This window comes from Fistularia commersonii, chromosome 2 (genome assembly GCF_037954325.1).
Source record: "Fistularia commersonii isolate RoL2024-O1a breed Wild chromosome 2, RoL_Fcom_v1.0, whole genome shotgun sequence".
In the NCBI taxonomy this organism is placed as follows: Eukaryota; Metazoa; Chordata; class Actinopteri; order Syngnathiformes; family Fistulariidae; genus Fistularia; species Fistularia commersonii.
In genome coordinates, this window is record NC_141285.1 from 7,584,736 (window position 1) to 7,605,138 (window position 20,403).

The 20,403-nt window shown below is 42.9% G+C and overlaps 1 protein-coding gene across 1 annotated transcript; it reads left to right on the forward strand.

Annotated features, from left to right (window-relative positions):
- The first annotated feature begins 552 nt into the window (after positions 1–552).
- Positions 553–19,890, forward strand: tslig3a (tRNA splicing ligase complex subunit 3A). Its single transcript, XM_086165180.1, has 8 exons — positions 553–692; positions 1,099–1,247; positions 7,897–8,031; positions 9,655–9,836; positions 12,957–13,037; positions 13,126–13,242; positions 18,269–18,436; positions 18,643–19,890. Exons 1-8 carry the CDS (start codon positions 655–657, stop codon positions 19,240–19,242), a joined length of 1,470 nt encoding a protein of 489 aa, XP_086021306.1. The 5' UTR covers positions 553–654; the 3' UTR covers positions 19,243–19,890.
- The last annotated feature ends 513 nt before the right edge of the window (positions 19,891–20,403 follow it).

A 20,403-nucleotide genomic window follows, 5' to 3' on the forward strand; every position in this document is an offset into this window, starting at 1 on the left:
TAACAACCCTCTTTGACCTGGTTTCTGCTGATCATCTCTTTCATTTGCACAACAAGCCATCATACACTAGATACACCCACAACACTGGCACTTATATTCGCAAACTCCTCACACATCATTTGAACTGAAGAGGCCTCTCCCATGAGGGGTAAAGTGTCTTCAAGTGAAGAAACTCAAGTCCAATTGCCATACCAAGAAGATTTTGACAAGAAATGACCATGACCTGAATGACTGAGAACATCCACAGACATGTTTTACAATACATTATCACAGGTTCATTACTGACATCCATTGAAATTAGCTACCTGGACATTTGTAGTTACACTTTCATTTTTAATAGCATGATAAATAACAATGTCATGGATTTTATTCCTGAATGTGTGTGTTTGAATGACAAAAAGAATGGAACCAAAAATAATGTGTTACCGGGTAATGGAGGAAAAAAGAATTGACAATTTTCCTCTGCATTGTCAGGTCCCACCAGTAGGTGGAGGTCCCACCAGTAGGTGGCAGTAAAGCACAGAGCAAACGTGTGATGTACTGACATTAAGTCAGACGAAGAATAAGTAGAAGTTAAACGTATCGGCTGAGTTGGCTGATGTTAAGATCAAATTTGACTATAGGTAAATATTAGCGTATTAAGAAGAGATTGATATGGAGAATGACATTCTTGTATCTCTTGAAGATTTAGGGTGAGTGAATGAATGCTACCCCAGTTTTTGTGTCTTCATTCAGATTGTAGCGCTGCGTAGCTCGCTAAGCGGCTACTGGGTGCTGTTAGATTTTTCCACTGTGTGTATTCATATATATATAGATATATAGGTCGTATCCGCTATAAATGGAATTTTCTGTAACAAGTCTGGAGTCTTGATCTAACTGGGTTTCAAATTGTGTTGCCCAGTTTAATAGTTGATGGTAACATTTGAAAACAACATTTGCCAGACATTTTCAGCATTGCAGGCGATGCTACGGGGGCTGGCAGAGACTAATGTGCGCGCGTGTGTGTGTGTGTGTGTGTGTGTGTGTGTGTGTGTGTGTGTGTGTGTGTGTGTGTGTGTGTGTGTGTGTGTGTGTGTGTGTCTTTCCGTCTCACTGTAGTTACCAAGGCCCACTGCTGGATGATGGGGCTCTGGATTCTGCTGTCAATGGAGGGGCCAACTCACCTGAATTCACTAAACTGTGTGGATGGATTGTCTCAGAGCTTCGACTGTACTGTCAGCTGGAGGAGAACGTCCACGCCACCAACTGTGAGCAGGGGTCTTTCTGAATCTGTGTTTGTGAATAAATTATTTCTGTCCAAACACAACTTAAGACGATGACCAGGCAGGTAACTAGAAATTAATTAACACTGAATTTTTTTCCCTTTATCTTTCAAGATCCAGAATGTTAGCATCATCTTGCAACAGCAGGTCAACAAAAAAAGTATCTTCTTCTTCTTCTTCTTCTTTCGGCTTTTCAGGGGTCGCCACAGCGAGTCAACTTTCTCCATCTAACCCTATTCTCTGTATCTTCCTCTCTCACACCAACTACCTTCATATCCTCTCTCACTATGTCCATAAATCTTCTATTCGGTCTTCCTCGAGACCTCTTGTCTGGCAGCTCCAACTCCAGCATCCGTCTACCAATATATTCACTATCCCTCCTCTGTACATGACCGAACCATCTCAGTCTGGCTTCTGTGAAACTTCTCTCCAAAACATTGGACATGTGCCGTCCCTCTGATAGACTCATTCCTGATCCTATCCATCCTGGTCACTCCCAAAGAGAACCTCAACATCTTCATCTCTGCAACCTCTAGTTCTGCCTGCTGTCTTTTGGTCATTGTAACGGTTTCTAGGCCATACATCATCACTGGTCTCACCGCTGTCTTGTACACCTTTCCTTTTATTCTGGCTGAAATAAAACCCATTTCAACCTGTTTGGGCCCGTCTCTTCACCTCTTTTCCACACTCTCCGTTGCTCTGGAATGTTGACCCTAAGTACCTGAAATCCTCCAGCTTCTTGATCTCCACTCCCTGCAGCCTCACCGTTCCACCTGAGTTCATCTCATTCACACACATATATTCTGTCTTGCTGCGACTAACTTTCATTCCTCTCCTATCCAGAGCATATCTCCACCTCTCTAGATTTTCCTCTACCTGTTGTCTGCTCTCACTACAGATCACGATGTCATCCGCAAACATCATGGTCCATGGGGATTCCTGTCTAACCTCATCGGTCAGCCTATCCCTCACCATTGCGAACAAGAAGGGGCTCAGAGCTGATCCCTGATGGAGTCCCATCTCCACCTTGAAGTTCTCTGTTACCCCTACAGCACACCTTACCAGTGTCTCATAGCTGGCATACATGTCCTGCACCAGTCTAACATACTTCTCTGCCACTCCAGACTTCCTCATACAATACCAGAGCTCCTCTCTTGGCACCCTGTCATACGCCTTTTCTAGGTCTACAAAAACACAATGCAGCTCCCTCTGGCCTTCTCTGTACTTTTCTATTAGCATTCTCAACGCAAATACTGCATCTGTAGTACTCTTCCTAGGCATGAAGCCATACTGCTGTTCACAAATGCTAACTTCTGCTCTCAGTCTAGTTTCCACTACTCTTTCCCATAACTTCATTGTATGGCTCATCAACTTTATCCCTCTATAGTTGCTGCAATTCTGCACATCCCCTTATTCTTAAAGATGGACAGCATCACACTTTGTCTCCATTCTTCAGGCATCTTCTCACTCTCTAAGATTCTGTTGAATAATCTAGTCAGAAAATCTACCGCTGCCTCTCCTAGACACTTCCACATCTTCACAGGTATATCATCAGGACCAACTGCTTTTCCACTCTTCATCCTCTTCAATGCCTTCCTCACTTCACTTTTACTAATTTGTGCTACTTTGTGGTCTACAGTAGTCCCCTCTTCTACCCTTGCCTGTCTTTCATTTTCCACATTCATCAGCTCTTCAAAGTACTCTTTCCATCTTCCCATCACTCTTCTAGCATCTGTCAATACATTTCCCTCTCTGTCCTTAATCACCCGGACCTGTTGTACATCCTTTCCATCTTTATCTCTCTGTTTCGCCAACCTGTATAGATCATTCTCACCCTCCTTACTATCCAACCGAGCATACAAGTCATCATAAGCCCTTTGTTTTGCCTTTGCTACCTCTATCTTTACCTTTCGCCGCATCTCCCTGAACACCTGTCTGTTCTCTTCAGTCCTCTCAGTGTCCCACTTCTTCTTTGCTAACCGCTTTCTCTGTATATACTCCTGCACTTCCTCATTCCACCACCAAGTCTCCTTATCTACTTTCCTTCTAGATGACACACCAAGTACTCTTCTACCTTTCTCCCTGATAACACTAGCTGTTGTTGTCCAATCATCTGGAAGCTCACCCTGACCACCCAGACCCTTTCTCAACTCCTCCCTGAAAACCATACAACACTCCTCCCTTTTCAGCTTCCACCATTTTGTCCTCTGCTCAGCCTTTGTCCGCTTCATCTTCCTGTCACCAGAGTCATCCTACAAACCATCATCCTATGCTGTCTGGCTACACTCTCACCTACAACTACTTTGCAGTCACTGATCTCTTTCAGGTTACCTCGTCGATACAAGATGTAGTCTACCTGCGTGCTCCTACCTCTGCTCTTATAAGTTACCCTATGTTCCTGTTTTTTCTGGAAAAGGGTATTCACTACAGCCATTTCCATGCTTTTTGTAAAATCTACCACCATCTGTCCCTCTGCATTCCTATCCTGGATACCAAATCTGCCCATCACTTCTTCATCCCCTCTATTGCCTTCACCAACATGTCCATTAAGTCTGCACCAATTACCACTCTCTCATTTCTGGGAATATTCTGCATCACTTCATCAAACTCATTCCAGAACTTCTCCTTCTCTTCAGATTCACATCCCACCTGCGGGGCATAGCCACTAACAACATTGAGCATCACACCTTCAATTTCCAATTTCAGACTCATAAGTCTATCTGACATACCTTTCACCTCTAAGACGTTCCTTACGAACTCCTCCTTCAAGATAACTCCTACTCCATTTCTCTTCTTGTCAGTACCATAATAGTACAACTTAAAGCCTGCTCCTAAGCTTCTAGCCTTACTACCTTTCCACTTGGTCTCCTGGACACACAGTATATCCCACTTCCTTATCTGCATCATGTCGACCAACTCTACCTTTTCCTGTCATAGTCCCAATATTCAAAGTCCCTACTCTCAGTCCCAGACGCTTTCCTTTCCTCCTCTCTCTCTGCTTCCGAACACGCACTCCTCCTCTTCTTGTTCTTGTTCTTCAACCCACAGTAGCCCAATGTCCATTAATACCCTGTAGGTCATCAGTACCAATGGTGGTTGTTGTTAACCCGGTCCGCGACCGATCCGGTATGGTATAGTTTTGGTTGACTCGCATGTTTGGTTTTGGCAAAAGTTTTACGCCGGATGCCCTTCCTGACGCAACCCTCTGCATTTATCCGGGCTTGGGACCGGCACAGAGAGACACTGCTCCGTGCCCCCCCGAGGCAGGCTTGGAGAGACACGGGTCAGAGCCGCCCTGTGGCTGCATTACATATTTCTCTTACAACCTTAAAATAACCTTTAAATAACATCATTATCCTCCCTTTAAAGTTTTTAGTGTGTACTTTTCGTAACTTTTCGAAAACCCAGTTATGACCAGATAATACTTCCTTTTATATTATTTAACTCAGGGGTGTCAAACTCATTTCTCATTGCGGGCCACATACGGCCAAGGTAGATGTCAAGTGGGCCAGACCATTAAAATAATAGCATACTCAGCAATAAATAAGCAAAATTTCATGTGTTTCCTCTGTTTTGGTGTAAAGAAGTAAAAGTACATTAGGAAAATCTTGGACTTTAATGAACAATCCTTTTACAAAACATTTCATGAAACACCACACATTTCCTTAGAAAAACATGTAATTTACTTTTATCATTCACATGTATGCATTGCAACTGATCCCAGTGATCGTACAAAGGCACAAAACTTTAACAAATAATTGAAAAATATAGTAATGCACTTTAAGATTAAATGAGACTTATAAAGAAAGGGATTTTTAAACCATTTACACATGTGCGTATAAAATCTAAATTGAATCCCTGCCTACACCCTACAAACTAAAAAGAGTGCTATTAAATGTGTGAGGAAGAAAGTGTTCACCTGTCCTGTAAATGTGCAAACTTCATACATGAAACATGCATACACATACATACATACTGAAAATGTATGGCGTTGCATTAACAGTAGAATTCCACCATACTCGTTTGTAGTGAAGCTGGTGACTTACATTAAATTGCACATTCTCGCTTGCAAATAGGTAGCAGACTTTTACCTCTGCTTCACTGATTCTTGGCTATCGGTGAATGTGGACTGCTGTTTTCTTAGACCCGCCAGGAATTCGTTGATCTTATCTCTTCTCATTTGTCCTTGCAAGCTGTCATATTTTTTGCTGTGATGAGTCTTGTAGTGGCGCCGAATATTATAATCCTTAAATACCGAAACTTGTTGCAAACACACCAAGCACAAATGTTTCCCATGCGTCTCTGTAAATAAATAGGATGTAGTCCATTTTTCTTTAAAAATTCTACACTCTTAATCTACTTTTCTCTGTTTTGATAACAACATTTTGGCTATTGAGAGAGTAGCGGGGAGGTAGAGAGCAGGGTAGAAACAACGATGTAGCAAGCAGCAGATGGCGCATTGATAACATCTGCTGATTGGTCTGTCTCAGTGATGCGGATTGTCTTCTACTCTGACCAAAATAGTGCGCACTCTAGTGGAAAATTCTTGTATTGCATTTAATTAAAAAAATTAAATCCTTGTCTTTTATGCATTTTTTCACTTTTAAATTATACTGCGGGCCTGATTGAACCTCCTTACGGGCCGGCTCCAGCCCGCGGGCCATATGTTTGATACCCCTGATTTAACTTGAGTATAAATAATCACTGCTACACCCAACTATTAGTGTCATTATCACCCAACCTTGATTACTGTTTTCATTTAAATCGCTCGTTCTATAAATAACTGTTCAAACCGTTTATTGTCATATGTACAGACTGGAAAAATGGTTTCCTTTACAATGAAATTCTTATTTTGCCAGACAGGGAGCAATGAATGAATAATAAATGTACTGTTGCAGCCAGATGTAACAGTGCAGCAAAATGTAAACAGTGCACAGAAATGTAAACCGTATTAGCAGGATGTGCAGGTTCAAAGAGAGAGTGCAAATTGAAATGTAAACAGTTGTGTTCACACAATGCAAGTTAATGTATGCAAGTTGAGAAAGTGCAGATTGACATCTTGAAAGTTGAGTGCAGCTTTGAGTGTCCAAACTCACAAGGTATAGTATGTATACAGTTAAGTTATATGAACAGTTACATATAGCACCAGCTGTGCTGAATGTAAAGTGCAGAAAAGTGAACGATCAGGTTCATCTAATTCAGTGCTTCTCAGTTAATCCTGTTACAGCCCACTTAGGAAGAAGACAACCCCCCCCCACACACACACACACACACTTTCTGCCGCAACTATAAATAATGCTATTTGTCTGTAAAATTGTTATTTTGAATGACCAAACCATTTAAAACTGAAAAATAAAATTATATAAAATCAATAAATAATGATAATAAATTTAAATTGATCAGGAACATTAGCTCAGGAGCACAATATATAAAACGTTTTAACCTACAAAATAAAAATTAATAAAACAATTTGCACTGATTTTTTTTTTTTTTTTTTTTTTTTAAATCAAAATGAGGAAGTCTTGAGTAATTGCTACAATGAGCACGTTTTGCAGTGTGCAGCTTTTCAAAGCGGGCTTTGAAGCATGAAACCTCAACTCTCAGCTCACAGTGAACACCGGTCTTTCCTCATCTCCCACTGTAGTCACAGTGAAGCCAAGCACTACATACACCCTGTCATATGTCCTTTGTCTTAGCTTTCGGGTGACTCTCGTTTGTCTCATTATCTCTGTCTCTCACCGCCTTTCTTATCCCTGATATATATTTTTCAAAGGTGTCTCTTGAGGGTTTGTTCACTGCATTTCATTTATCCTGCTCTGTGCTATGTGTGAGCATGCTTGGTGCAAAACAACTACCGTAATTTTGGGACTTTTGAGCGCACCTCAATATAAGCCGCACCAGCTAGCTGATCGCTATCTTGTGCTGCGCATTAAAACAATCAAAGTCGTCTTCTTTGGTGTAGGAGTTGAACGGCCTCAGATTTTCCCAGTCATTTCATCGGTCAGATGTGACGAGGATAAATGTTTTAGTGGCGTGAAACTCGTTAGTCCCCCCCCTCCCTGACTCCTGTCAGGAACTCAGTAGTCTAATGGCATTTTGGTATTGCGAGTTCTTTAACCAGTTGTTGTTTTTCATTTCACACTCCTGCACTTCTGGCCAGAGGGTAGGTGTGTGAACAGTCTGTGTTAGGGGTGTTGTTCTTGTGGGAGGTGACACACTCCTGGGTGAATAAGTTGTAGAGGATGGGACTGAGGACACATCCCTGAGGAGTGCCTGTTTTTGATGATGTTGGTTGAAGCCCTGTAACCTGTCCTGACAGACTGGGGTCTGCCAGTCAGGAAGTCTAGGAGCCAGTCACAGAGAGTTGGGTGCAGGCTAAGGGTGGAAATTTGTCGGTGACTTTGTGGGGAATGGCCGTGTTGAAGTCTATAAATAGAAAATTATGATGAAACAAAAGTGGCAACTTGAAATGTTAAACATATTCAGTCTCCTAATTTTGAGGACAGAAAATACTGACATGACTGATTGAAGGGTGCTGAAAGGGTGCATTCAGTGTGTTGTGTGCATTTGTGTGTTATGTCTTTGACATCACCTGTGTGTAAAAGCTAACCCAGCATTGTTCTATGTGTCCTAGGTCCAAGTGAGGCAGAGAGCTTCCAGTTGGAGGTGAGCGGCCTACTGTCAGAGCTGGCTTGTCCTTACTCCGTCCTCACCAGTGGGGATGTCACCCAGAGGCTTCTCAACAGGAACGACTGTCTTCTCCTTCTTTGTATGATAACTCTTGCTCATGTAAATTGAAATAATTGCCAGCTGAATAATTTAAGTCTGTTGCTGTATCAAGACTAGTGTGGAAGGTTTGAGCTGGATGGAACCTGATATCCATTTCAGTTACTCTTGTCCTTCTGTGGCAAAATGCCACTTTGAGTATCAGTGAGTTGGGTGATGCGAAGCAGCCTCAAGGAAGTTTTCTTCAACTCTTTTTTTAGTCTTTTTATTACTTATTGTTTCTGCAATACCAAAAGTTTAAAAACCCATGATTTACCCTAAGATAATTTTATGCTGTCCCTCAATCCATTTACTACCTCTTATCTGGGATCGGATCACGGAGACTGCAGCCTAAGCATATAGACCCAGGCTTCCCTCTCAGTGGCTACTTTGACAGCTCTTCTGGGGGAGTCCTGGGGTTTTCCCAGGCTAGCTGAGGGAAATAGTCCCTCCAGCATCCCCAGGGCCTACTTCTCCTGAACACTTCTCCACTGAGGTGCCAGGAGGCAATCTGAGCCATGTGATCTGGCCCCTCTTTATAGGGAGAGGAAATGGATCTACTCTGAGCCCCTCCCTGATGCTTCTCAACCATTCCTTAAAAGAAAGCACGGACAGCCATTTTGACTGCACTTTCGACTGGTTCCCATGGTCTCATTCTTTCGGTCCCTACCCACAGCACGTAAACAGAGGTTAGGGTAGGAATGTAGATGAACCAGTAAATTAAGAGTTTTGCCTTTTGGTGCTGTTCCTTCTTTACCACAACAGACCGTTGCTGAGTTTACATTACTGCTGAGGCTGTACCGATCCACCTGCCGATCTCCTGCTCCATTTTCCCTTATCCCGGACCAGAACAAGACACTTTAGCTAATCCACTCTGGGCAGGATCTCTAATTTCATGGGTGTCAGACTAAAACTTTTATATAATCCAGTCTCACCATTTAATGGTTCATTCTTTCAAACTGTGTACAACATGTTCTGTGATAATCCTATTGTGAAAGCACAGCTGCATTACTTTTAAACAAAAATTTTAAAGGTTATCAGTCCCCGGTATCTTCAAAACCCTAAGATCAAAAAATGATACGTGCACTTGAACATCTCTAATAATCTAGTTTAATGACCCTTATGCTTTCTGCATTTTACAATTTTACCCCTCCTCCACTCGGAAAAATCATATGACTAACTCTGAAGACCCCAACAATTTGTTAACCAAGACTGTCTCACAGGGCTCGTGTGCTGAATATTTTCCTTTTTTTGGGATATGGGCATGAAAGCCAGAGTTGTTTTGCATACCTTGCACTATTGTTTTAATAGTGTTCTGTAAGAGCCTGTAAGTATTAGACCTTAAACCTCTTTCTGTTCTCTTTGTTATATTCTTTTGGGGACAGAGTGAGCTGTGTGTTTTTTGGTTCAGGTCAGTTTTAGATTGGGTCATCCTGATAGATGAACATAAGTTTTTGGCTGTCTTCTTGAATGGATAGAGCTCCAGTTTTCGAGGAGGTGTCTTGGAAACCATTTGTTGACAGCAACAATTTTCTAACAAAAAATGCAGTAGTTGTAGTAGTTAATGAAGGACTTTCTCAAACGTCATCATGCTGTAGCTGTAATGCAGTACATTTTATGTTTTCAGCTTTTCTGGTGTCAGAGTTAGAGGCTTCCAAGATGATCCTTATTAGCAAACCCCTGAAGAAAGCCCAAGAATCAGGGAGCCCTGTGTTCCAGGAACTGAAGGGAATTTGCATGGCATTGGGCATGTCCAAGCCACCAGCACACATCACCATGTTCCAGTTTTTCAGTGGCATTGAGAAAAAGGTCAGTTTATTGGTAAACCAAATGGCATTAATTTTGTTTTTAATGTTGTATTAAATGGTAGATAGAAAGTGTTTTCCCAATATCAACTCTCCCACTGCTCTTTGTAGAATGATGTACAAAATTTGCTGTCCTCAAAAATCTTCTCCATATATGCAGCCAAAGATAAAGGTTCACTCAAAGCAGATCCTGTAACCCATCATGTGTGGACTGTGTCAAAACAAAAGGACAATAATTTTCCCTGAATCTAATCCAAACCATCAGATCACAAAACAAAGAACATGCATCCATCCGTTCATCATCTACCGCTTATCTGGGTTTGGGAGCAGCCTAAGCAGAGAGACCCAGACTTTCCTCTCTCTGGCCGCTTCATCCAACTCTACTTGGTGAATCGTGAGGTGTTCCAAGACCAGCCAAGGGTCATAAACCGTTTTCACACAGTAGGAACTTTTTACAGTTTCTAGAAGCTTTTGAGGAATGGGGTGGTTTTCCTGTGCATTTGGACAGGATAGAAACTAGGACCTCAGCTCATAGAACCATTTTAGCTCCTACTTTCAGGCAGGGTCTTTTAACATTTCCATCAGAACTGTTCACCCTGATTTGGGTGCTTAGCGGAACTTAAAAGCCATTGCCATGACCAGATACTTCTTGTGGATTGCCATTTTTAAAAACTATTGTCACTGATAAGTTGTTTCTTGTGACTTTGAAAAAATAGCACACAATCGGTGAGAACTAGACTGACAAAGAGGTTCAAGCTCTTGTGGCCTGCTACGCCACAGAGGGATTTTCACAGCTTCTAGCGGAACATTAACGTTCTCGTAAAAATAATTAGAGTTAGCTAATGGAAGGGGTTTTCACACCATGAAGGAGTGCAGGGAGAAAATAAAATTTCTTTAACCCATTTGGTAGTGAATGGTTATTGTTCCTATGATACGGAAGATGAAGGCTGTGTTGTCTATGTGTCCTTCATGGTGGTATATTTTTTAGTGTTATACGTAAGGTATGCATCGGAGACGCTTGCATTCCTACCAGGGTCCCTTACTGCTTGTGTGAATTTAAAGCTAAAAGGTTCCCCTGTAGGAGGGTTGTTCCTGGAACAAAAGTTGAGGCTAGATAGTTCTTAGTCATTCAAAGCCAGGCTGGGATGGTTTGATTGTTTGAAAAAGAGGACTGGTATTCACTCAGTTGCTAAAATAAGTTGAACCATAACATATAACATGGTCCATCCATCCATCTTCCTCCGCTTATCTGGTGTCAGGTCACAGGGGCAGCAGCCAGAGCAGTGAGGCCCAGACCACCCTCTACCCCTTCACATGGTCCAGCTCCTCTGGGGGGACTCCAAGGTGTTCCCAGGCCAGCCTTCAAACATAGTTTCGACAGTGTGTCCTGGGTCTTCCCCTCAGTCTCTTCCCAGATGGACATCCCTTGAAGACCTTCCCCGGGAGGTGTCCAGGAGGCATCCTGACCATATACCCGACCCCCCTCATCTGATTCCTCTCTGTGGAGGATTTGGTCTCTACTCTGAGCTCTAAGGGGGAGCCCGGCCACCCTGCGGAGGAAACTAATTTCGGCTGCTTGCATCCTCAATATGATTCTTTCAGTCACTACCCCAGCTCCTGATCATTGCAGCTCACGCAGGGGGTGTAGTATAGTGTGCAAGTTAAATTTAACGATACACTGTAGCATTAGTTGTGTAGTTAGTAAGTTAAGCGATAGAGCATGAAATGAAAAAGTCCCCCAACCTCTTCCGCCACCACCGTCCCAAATGGACCTTGATGCATCTGTCCATTGTTGAGGTTGCAGACTGAAGCTGCTGTCGTAAGGTGGCTGGTGCCTGTCTAAGCAGAAACCCCAAAACCTGTTGGTGGATACCAGCAGTGAGGGATGCCATCATGCTGAAATACATTTCCTATTGGGGCTTTTTGATCTGGGGGGCTCTGGAGGCAACTGACTGGTACCAGCAGGCCAAGTGGCATGCGGGTGTGGTGGTGGCAAAGATAAAAACTTGGCCATGGCTTCTTGGAAAGATCTATTTCAGGGGCGCTCAGAAGTAGGGTCAGAAGGAGTATGGTGGACCGGATCCCATTATATAGGGCATTCAGTTCATGTTTGACTTAGGCAAGAGCCTGGTCTGTAAGTTGACAGTGGTGAGTTGCATTTATTTTCGGTGCGGGTTAGACTCCGTATGCTGGCTTTTCTCAATGATTCTGCTCATTAACAGACTTTCTGTTTCGGCAAGGGTGTTGAGGAGATCTGCTTTGGTGACCTCAGGATTTGGTCTCTGCTATTTGCAGATTGCAGATTGCTTCATCTGACCATCACCTCCAGCTCTCAGCAGAGCAGTTTGCAGCCAAATGTGAAGCGGCTGGGATGAAAATCTGCAACTCCAAATCAGAATCCATGGTCTGAAGTTCAACAAAGGTTGAGTGCCCCCCTCCAGATCAGGTATGAGAGCCTACTCCCTACTGTAGGAGTTCAAGTATCTCGGGGAGTCTTCTGAGGGAAGAATGAAGCGGGAGATTTGCAAGCAGATCTCTGCAGCAGATCTCAGTGATAATGCAAACTCTGCATCAGTCTGTCATGGCGAAGAAGATTCGAGCCAAAAGGGCGATTTACCAATGGCTCTATGTACTCTACCTCACCTATGGTCACGTGCTGCCGGTAGTGATCGAAAGAACCAGATCATAAATACAAGCGTCTGCAATGCATTTCCACTGCAGGGTGTCTGGACTTTACCTTCGCGATAGGGTGATCGGTCATCTTGAAAATCCAAGGAGCCAGATTATGTGATGTTGATGAGGTGGCTCAGGTATCTGGTCAGGATCCCGTCTGGACCCTTCTATGGGAAGGTGTTTTGCTCATGTACCACTCGGAGGAGGCCCTGGGGTCGAGGCTGGAGGGTCTGGTTCCTCAGCTGGCCTGGGAATTCCTGGGGATTCATTGGAAGAGCTAGACAAAGTAGCCAAGGAGAGGGAAGTTGGGCCCTCTCCTCTTCAGCTGCTACCCCTGTGATCTGGCCCCCAGATAAGTGGAAAAGAATGGACTGATGGACTGATTGATGGATGTATTCCTAAGTGTATTGTGCACGGACACTACTCATACCCACATGCTCTTATTTATAAGCTGAAGGAAGCAATGAGTCGGGTTCCGGCACACCATGTAGGAGAACCTTTGATGAAGAAAAACTTTGGACCGGTGCACATGGTAAATCCTAAAGTAAAGAATTACAGTTATGATAATTAAAGTTATGAATGCTGCAGATTAATAACTATTTTTTTTTTCTCTTTGGCAGGAAAAAGTAGAGGCGATCAATCAAACCCTTATGAATGAATATGAAGTGAGGAGGAAGATGCTTCTGAAGCGTCTTGATGTGACAGTGCAGTCTTTTGGATGGTCAGCCAGGGCAAAAGTAAGTGGGAAATACACAGACAGGCTTATTGTTTCAGACTCCTTGAAACATTAGGCAATGTGCAAAAAATACATATTAAGTCCAAGGTTGATAGTTTTCACTTCTCCTTTTATAATCATAATAAAGGTTGAGTTTGATAAAATTAGATGACAACAGCTCTGCGGAGTGGGTGTATGATTACACATACAAGTAATGACTGTATTGAGTGTGACTGTGCTATCTACACTGTGGGTGTATTCCAGGGGTCACCAACCTTTCTGAAAACAAGAGACAGTTTTTTAGAACTGATTAATGAAAGGGGCTTCCAGTTTGATAAACACTGCTAAAATCTCTAATTTGCTCAATTTACCTTTAGTTACTGTATATGTTACTATTAATAATCAATGCGGTCATCTATGTCATGATACTGATAATATTAATTTCTCACTATAATTATCAATAATGATTTAGATAGGTAGGAAACCAATAAATGTCAATATCCAACACTACAACATTTTTTTACATTTTCAAATGATCACTTCAACAACATTCTTAGGAAATCACAATATCCCATTTTCAGTACCAACTAACAAATCATTTACTACCTTGCACCATGTTTGTAAAAACTATCAATTATATAACATAAAAACATCATCTTATCACATTTAGTGATGAAAGTATCACCAAATCTACCACCAACAATTTGAATTAGATAGTGTGTTCAGAATCCACCATTTTGGACTGTTTGGTGAGAATCATAACTTTTCAGAGGTAAAGGTAACTGGTTGTTGAATATGCCCTTCTATAGAGGCTTGATATAATACTAGATATGATGTATTTAATATCTAAATAATACAGTGTTGTCCAACACAGACTGGTTTATTTTTCTGTTTTATTTTATTTATCTTATTTTTATATTTATTTTTTCTGTATTTATTTAGTTAACAACATTTTCCTATTGGGAACCATTTGATCGTCTATAAAAATTTATATAGTCTATGACCTTCGTCACATGACAGCTTAGATCAGAGAGAAACGACAGTGAATTATGCTTCAAGCAAGTTGATCAAAGAAAAATAGAGCTTCTGCAAAAACTTTAACTAGATCCGAAAAATTGCGTTTTCCGACTAATTTTTATGTAAGCATGTGGCTATCAGCAATCTGCTCATCAATAACAGAGAATGAGCCAATCTTACACACCCAGACATATGCTGAGCTGGTCAGTGCACAGATAAAGATTAATCCCTCTAGTTTGTAACTTCTTGTCATTTTGCTTTTTTTTAAGAACATACAGCTAAAGAGAGAGATAGACCTGAGCGCTCCTGTGTGAGTCATAGGCGAACTGGCCTGACAGCAGTGCTGTCTTTCTTGTTTTAGCGGAGCATCCGTCAGGTGAAGTCTAGGAGACACAAATAATGTCCCCTATATGAATGATAATTTATAAAACACACCCAAATGCTTGTATTAAAGTGGTGTGCTTTGGTTTAGTGCCAGTTGATAAGTGCATAGGAAAAGAACTGCAACATAGAGATTGTGCTCGCTTTGCTTTGGCAGATTTTCTACACATTCTGATCCTTTCCAATCTAATACTGTGTTTTCTTTGCAATAATTCTTCTTCTTCCTCTTTCGGCTGTTTCCTTCAGGGGTCACCACAGCGAATCAACCATCTCCATCTAACCCTATTCTCTGTATCCTCCTCTCTCACACCAACTAATGTTATGTCCTCTCTCACTACGTCCATATATCTTCTCTTTGGTCTTCCTGAGACCTCCTGCCTGGCAGCTCCAATTCTAGCATCCGTCTGCAATATATTCACTATCCCTCCTCTGTACATGACCGAATCATCTCGGTCTGGCTTCTCTGACCTTCTCTCCAAAACATCTAACACGTGCTGTTCCTCTGATAAACTAATTTATGATCCTATCCATCCTGGTCACTCCCAAAGAGGACCATAGCATCTTCATCTCTGCAACCTCTAGCTCTGCCTCCTGTCTTTTCGTCATTGTAACTGTCTCTAGTCCATACAGCATCGCTGGTCTCACCACTGTCTTGTACACCTTTCCTTTCATTCTGGCTGATAGTCTTCTATTGCATAGTGCCCCTGACACTTTTCTCCACTCATTCCAACCTGCTTGAACCAGTCTCCTTACCTCTTTTCCGCACTCTCCTTTGCTCTGAAGTGTTGACCCTAAGTACCTGAAATCCTCCAGCTTCTTGCTCTCCACTCCCTATAACCTCGCTGTTCCACTGGAGTTCGACTAACTTTCATTCCTCTCCTTTCCAGAGCATACCTCCACCTCTCTAGATTTTCCTCAACCTGTTCTCTGTTCTCAGTACAGATCACAATGTCATCTGCAAACATCATGGTACATAGCAATTCCTATCTAACCTAATTTGTCAGCCAGTCCATCACCACTGTAAACAAGAAGGGGCTCAGAGCTATCCCTGATGGTCCCACCTCCACCTTGGACTTCTCTGTTACCCAACAGCACACAGCACCACTGTCTCACAGCTAGCATAGATGTCCCACACCAGTCTAACATACTTCTCTGCCACTCCAGATTTCCTCATATGATACCAGAGCTCATCTCTTGGCACCCTGTTATATGCTTTTTCTAGGTCTACAAAAACACAATACAGCTCCTGCTTGCCTTCTCTGTACTTCTCTATCAGCATTCTCAAAGCAAATACTGCATCTGTAGTACTCTTTCTATGCATGAGCCCATACTGCTGTTCACAAATGCTGACTTCTCCTCTCAGTCTAGTTTCCACTACTCTGTCCCATAACTTCATTTTATGGCTGATCAACTTTATCACTCTATAGTTGCTGCAATTCTGCATATTCCCCTTATTTTTAAAGATAGGCACCATCATATTTCATCTCCATTCTTCAGGCATCTTCACACTCTCTAATATCCTGTTGAATAAACTAGTCAGAAACTCTATCACTGCCTCTCCTAGACATTTCCACACCCCCACAGGTATATCATCAGGACCAACAGCCTTTCCACTCTTCATGCTCTTTTTGCCTTCCTCAATTCTCTTTTACCAATCTCTGGTACTTTGTTGTCTACAATAGTCACCTCATCACCTCTTGCCTCTATTTCATTTTCCACATTCATCAGCTCTCTAACGTACTCTTTCCATTGTCCCATCACTCTTCTAGCATCTTTCAATACACTTACCTCTCTATCCTTAATCACTTGGACCTGTTGTACATCCTTTCCATCTTTGTCTCTCTGTTTTGCCAACCTGTATAGATCGCTCTCTCTCTTCACTTTCCAGCCGAGCATACAGGTCATTGTACACCTTTTGTTTTGCCTTTGCTACCTCTATCTTTACCTTACATTGTATCTCCCTGTACTCCTGTCTGTTCTCTTCAGTCCTCTCAGTATCCCACTTCTTCTTTGCTAACCCCTATTTCTGCAATATACTCCTGCACTCCCTCATTCCACCACCAAGTCTCCTTATCTACTTTCCTTCCAGATGACACACCAAGTGCTCTCCTACCTGTCTCCCTGATAACCCCCAGCTGTTGTTGTCCAATCACCTTGAAGCTCACCCTGACCACCCAGAGCCAAAGTCAACTCCTCCCTGAAAACCATAAAACACCTCAGCTTCCACCACTTTGTCCTCTGCTCTGCCTTTGTTGTCCTGATCTTCCTTGTCACCAGAGTCATTCTACAAACCAGCATGCTATGCTGTCTGGCTACACTCTCTCCTACAACTACTTTCCAGTCATTGATGTCTTTGAGGTTATCTCGTCTATACAAGATGTAGTTTACCTGCGTGCTCCTACCTCTGCTCTTATAAGTTACCCTATGTTCCTTTCTTTTCTGGAAAAAAAGTGTTCACTACAGCCATTTTCATCCTTTTGCAAAATCTACTACAATCTGTCCCTCCATGTTCCTTTCCTGTATACCAAGTCTGTCCATCACTTCTTCATCCCCTCGATTGTCTTCACCAACATGCCAATTGAAGTGTGCTCCAATTACCACCCTCTCATCTCTGGGGATATTCAACATCACTCCATCTAGCTCACTCCAGAACTTCTCCTTCTCTTCAAACTCACATCCAATCTGCGTGGCATAGCCACTTATAACATTGAGCACCACACCTCAATTTTCCAGTTTCAGGTTCATAAGTCTATCTGACATTCTTTCCACCTCCAGAACATTCCTATCAAACTCCTCCTTCAAGATAACTCCAACTCAATTTCTCTTCTTGTCAGTACCATGATAGTACAACTCGAAGCCTGCTCCTAAGCTTCTAGCCTTACTACCTTTCCACCTGGTCTCCTGGACACACAGTACATCCACCTTCCTTCTCTGCATCATGTCAACCAATTTTCTACCTTTTCTTGTCATAGTCCCAATATTCAAAGTCTCTTCTCTCAGTCCCAGACTCTTGCCTTTCCTCTTTTCTCTCAGCTTCCGTACAAGCCTTCCTCCGCTCCTTCCTTGACCTACAGTAGCCCAGTTTCCATTGGTTCCCTGTAGATCATCGGTACCAATGGTGGTCGTTGTTAACCCGAGCCTTGACCGATCCGGTATGATCTGGTTATTGTGATTGATTCGCATTTTGGTTTTGGCAAACGTTTCATGCCAGATGCCCTTCCTGATGCAACCCTCTGGCCCGTACCCCCCCCCTTTTTTTTCTTCATAGTCATTTTTAAATTCACTCTAATACATTAATGATTTAAAAGAATAGCAGCAACTGGAAAGTGGCTATATGATGTAACCTGTCAGAAGGTTACAGGCCCCTTTGTCAGGCCCCATCACATATTGATGGATTCCCGTTCGGTCTCAATGTTCGGAAATGGAAGCTCCAATCATCTTGACAAGATGCTGCCATCCTGCACAGAAGTGCGGGAGGATAATGTAGGGCTCAGAGGATGGGAAGAACTTTTGGATTCCTTGGATATAGTGTGCATCCCCATTAAATGATCATTGATAATAAGGGAAAGCATGGTCCATATAACAATTGTTTTACTGTTTCTTTTTTTCCCCTGATTTGTGTGTTCCTTTTTTTTTTAAACCAACTCTAGGCACAGGCTGAAAATCTGGTCAAAGTTTATCAACCATTGCGTTCTGTCCTGGGCACTAAAAGCAAAATCTCTGTTGCCCACCTTCTTGCCACTCGACAAGATTTCTCCAAGATCGTTCGCACAAGCAGTGGCAAAATCCGGGAGAAGACTGCTTGTGCCATCAATAAGGTGAGCTCATTACATTTCCCCTGATCTCCAAGTGCCCTGCAAAACCAGAGAATTCTGTTTTTCCCCAGGAAGTTGTGTTTGTTTGATTAATGATGATAATAATGAGTTTCAGAGGAGATCAGATTCAGTTTTTGGTGCAAATGCATGAATATAGTTAGTACATTTGTGGTGTTTTTGGTTTTATTGAGACGTTTTTCTTTTCTCAGGTTTTAATGGGCCGAGTGCCTGACAGGGGGGGGCGGCCCTGTGAGATTGAGCCACCTCCCCCAGAGATGCCCTCTTGGCAGAAACGCCAGGACGCTCCCCAGGGTGGAGGACACTTTGGCGGTGGCAGGGGAGGTTATGAGCACTACTCCCAAGGTGGCCGTGGGACATACGAGAGGGGAGGAGGACAAGGGGATAGGGGTGGGCGGGGAAGCAGGGGGGGGAAGGTGCAAGGTGGCTGGGGGGATGGAGGCGGAGGAGGAAGGGGTGGTTACCCTCAAGGTCATTATCAAGATGTTGTAGGTCACCAAGGAGGAGGAGGAGGGAGAGGGGGTTATCGAGGAGGTGGCAACCAATGCGGCCTTCAGGATGGCAGCTACCCAGGTGGGGGAGGGAGTCACCAGGATGGAGGTTGGCATCAGGAAAGAGGTGGGGGTCGAGGAGGCCGGTGGAGGGGAGGCAGAGGAGGACCTGGAGGAGGCTGGGGGGGGAGGGGAGGCCAGAGCCTTAACCAAGGGGGACAGTTTGAACAGTTCTTCCAACATGGTGGGCAGAACTACAACCAGGCTGGCTTCAACCATGGCCGCCACTACACCAGCTGAGCAGAGGAGGGGAGATGAGTCAAATCCAAGGCCTTGTCAGATGAGCCTTCAAATGGTTATAGCTCATGTCTAAACAGAATTAGAAGTCCCTGCCAATCTCATCTAGTGCCCTTGATACACATGTCCATACTGAGAATTTATCGAAAAAATACTGTCAGGCCGATTGAAGGTAATCAAAGAATTACAAGTGTGTAATAGTTAAACTCTGTCAGATTCAAGTCATTCAAGTGGGATATTCTCAATAATAAATTAAAAATAATGTATTAGGTCAACATGATTGATCCAAGATGTGTTTATTTTGCCAGACTTTTGTCTAGGAAGCACATGGCTACGCTTGTATTTTATGCACTGAGCTTAGCAGTTTCGAAAGTTAACATCAGCATTAGGACTTGGAATTCTCTGTCATACATTCAGTTTTTGAAACTACAATGGCCCTGATAGTTTCATTTTTAAGCCAACCTTACTACAGTAAAAAGCAAAAAAAAAAAGATGAAGATGGCAACAGCTTCACTCCACTCTGCATTCTGTTTTCAGTCAATTTCACTGGGGTCTCCCTTGTTACTTATTTAAAGACATTATGTAAATACAGACATGGCTATTGGTTTGCATAGATGTTTGACTGAGAAATAAAGTAAGGAATATGAATATGTTCTTGTGCTTCATTTTTTTGTTGTCAATTTGCCCATTAGAGGAAATTCACAGAATCTGTGAGGAAGACGACTGGCTCCCAAAGCTTCATCTAGCATTAGCAGTGACACCTGCAAACAACCTGCAGGACAGCCAAGAATGTTTATTTGCCAGTTCAAGTTGGCTATGGAACCCTATGTGGGTCCTATAGGACCTTATGGACAGAATGAGGAGGCAGCATGAACTAGACTGCCGTCAGAATTACCTCCCAAGGTTTCCCTGTTTTTTTGGATGGTCTTAACAAGCAGTGTGTTGAATTAGCCTCCTTGCCATCTCTGTAAGTCTACTCAGGGGTGCTGGAGAAGAGGATCCAAGGCTGTCCTTTGTTACTGATTCTGTTCATCACTTTCAACAACAACATTTCTATGTGCAGCAAGGGTGAGGAAGGTATCTTGTTTGGTGACCTCAGGATTGGGTGTGTGCATTTTGTGGATGATATGGTTCTGTTACCTTCATCTGATCTTTGTCTCCGGT

Excerpts from the sequence above, each read along its gene's own strand:
- tslig3a (XM_086165180.1), top strand. The coding sequence starts at position 655 with ATGGAGAATGACATTCTTGTATCTCTTGAAGATTTAGG. Across the intron at positions 8,032-9,654 it reads CGACTGTCTTCTCCTTCTTT|CTTTTCTGGTGTCAGAGTTA; the intron begins GTATGATAACTC and ends TTATGTTTTCAG. Across the intron at positions 13,243-18,268 it reads GATGGTCAGCCAGGGCAAAA|GCACAGGCTGAAAATCTGGT; the intron begins GTAAGTGGGAAA and ends AACCAACTCTAG.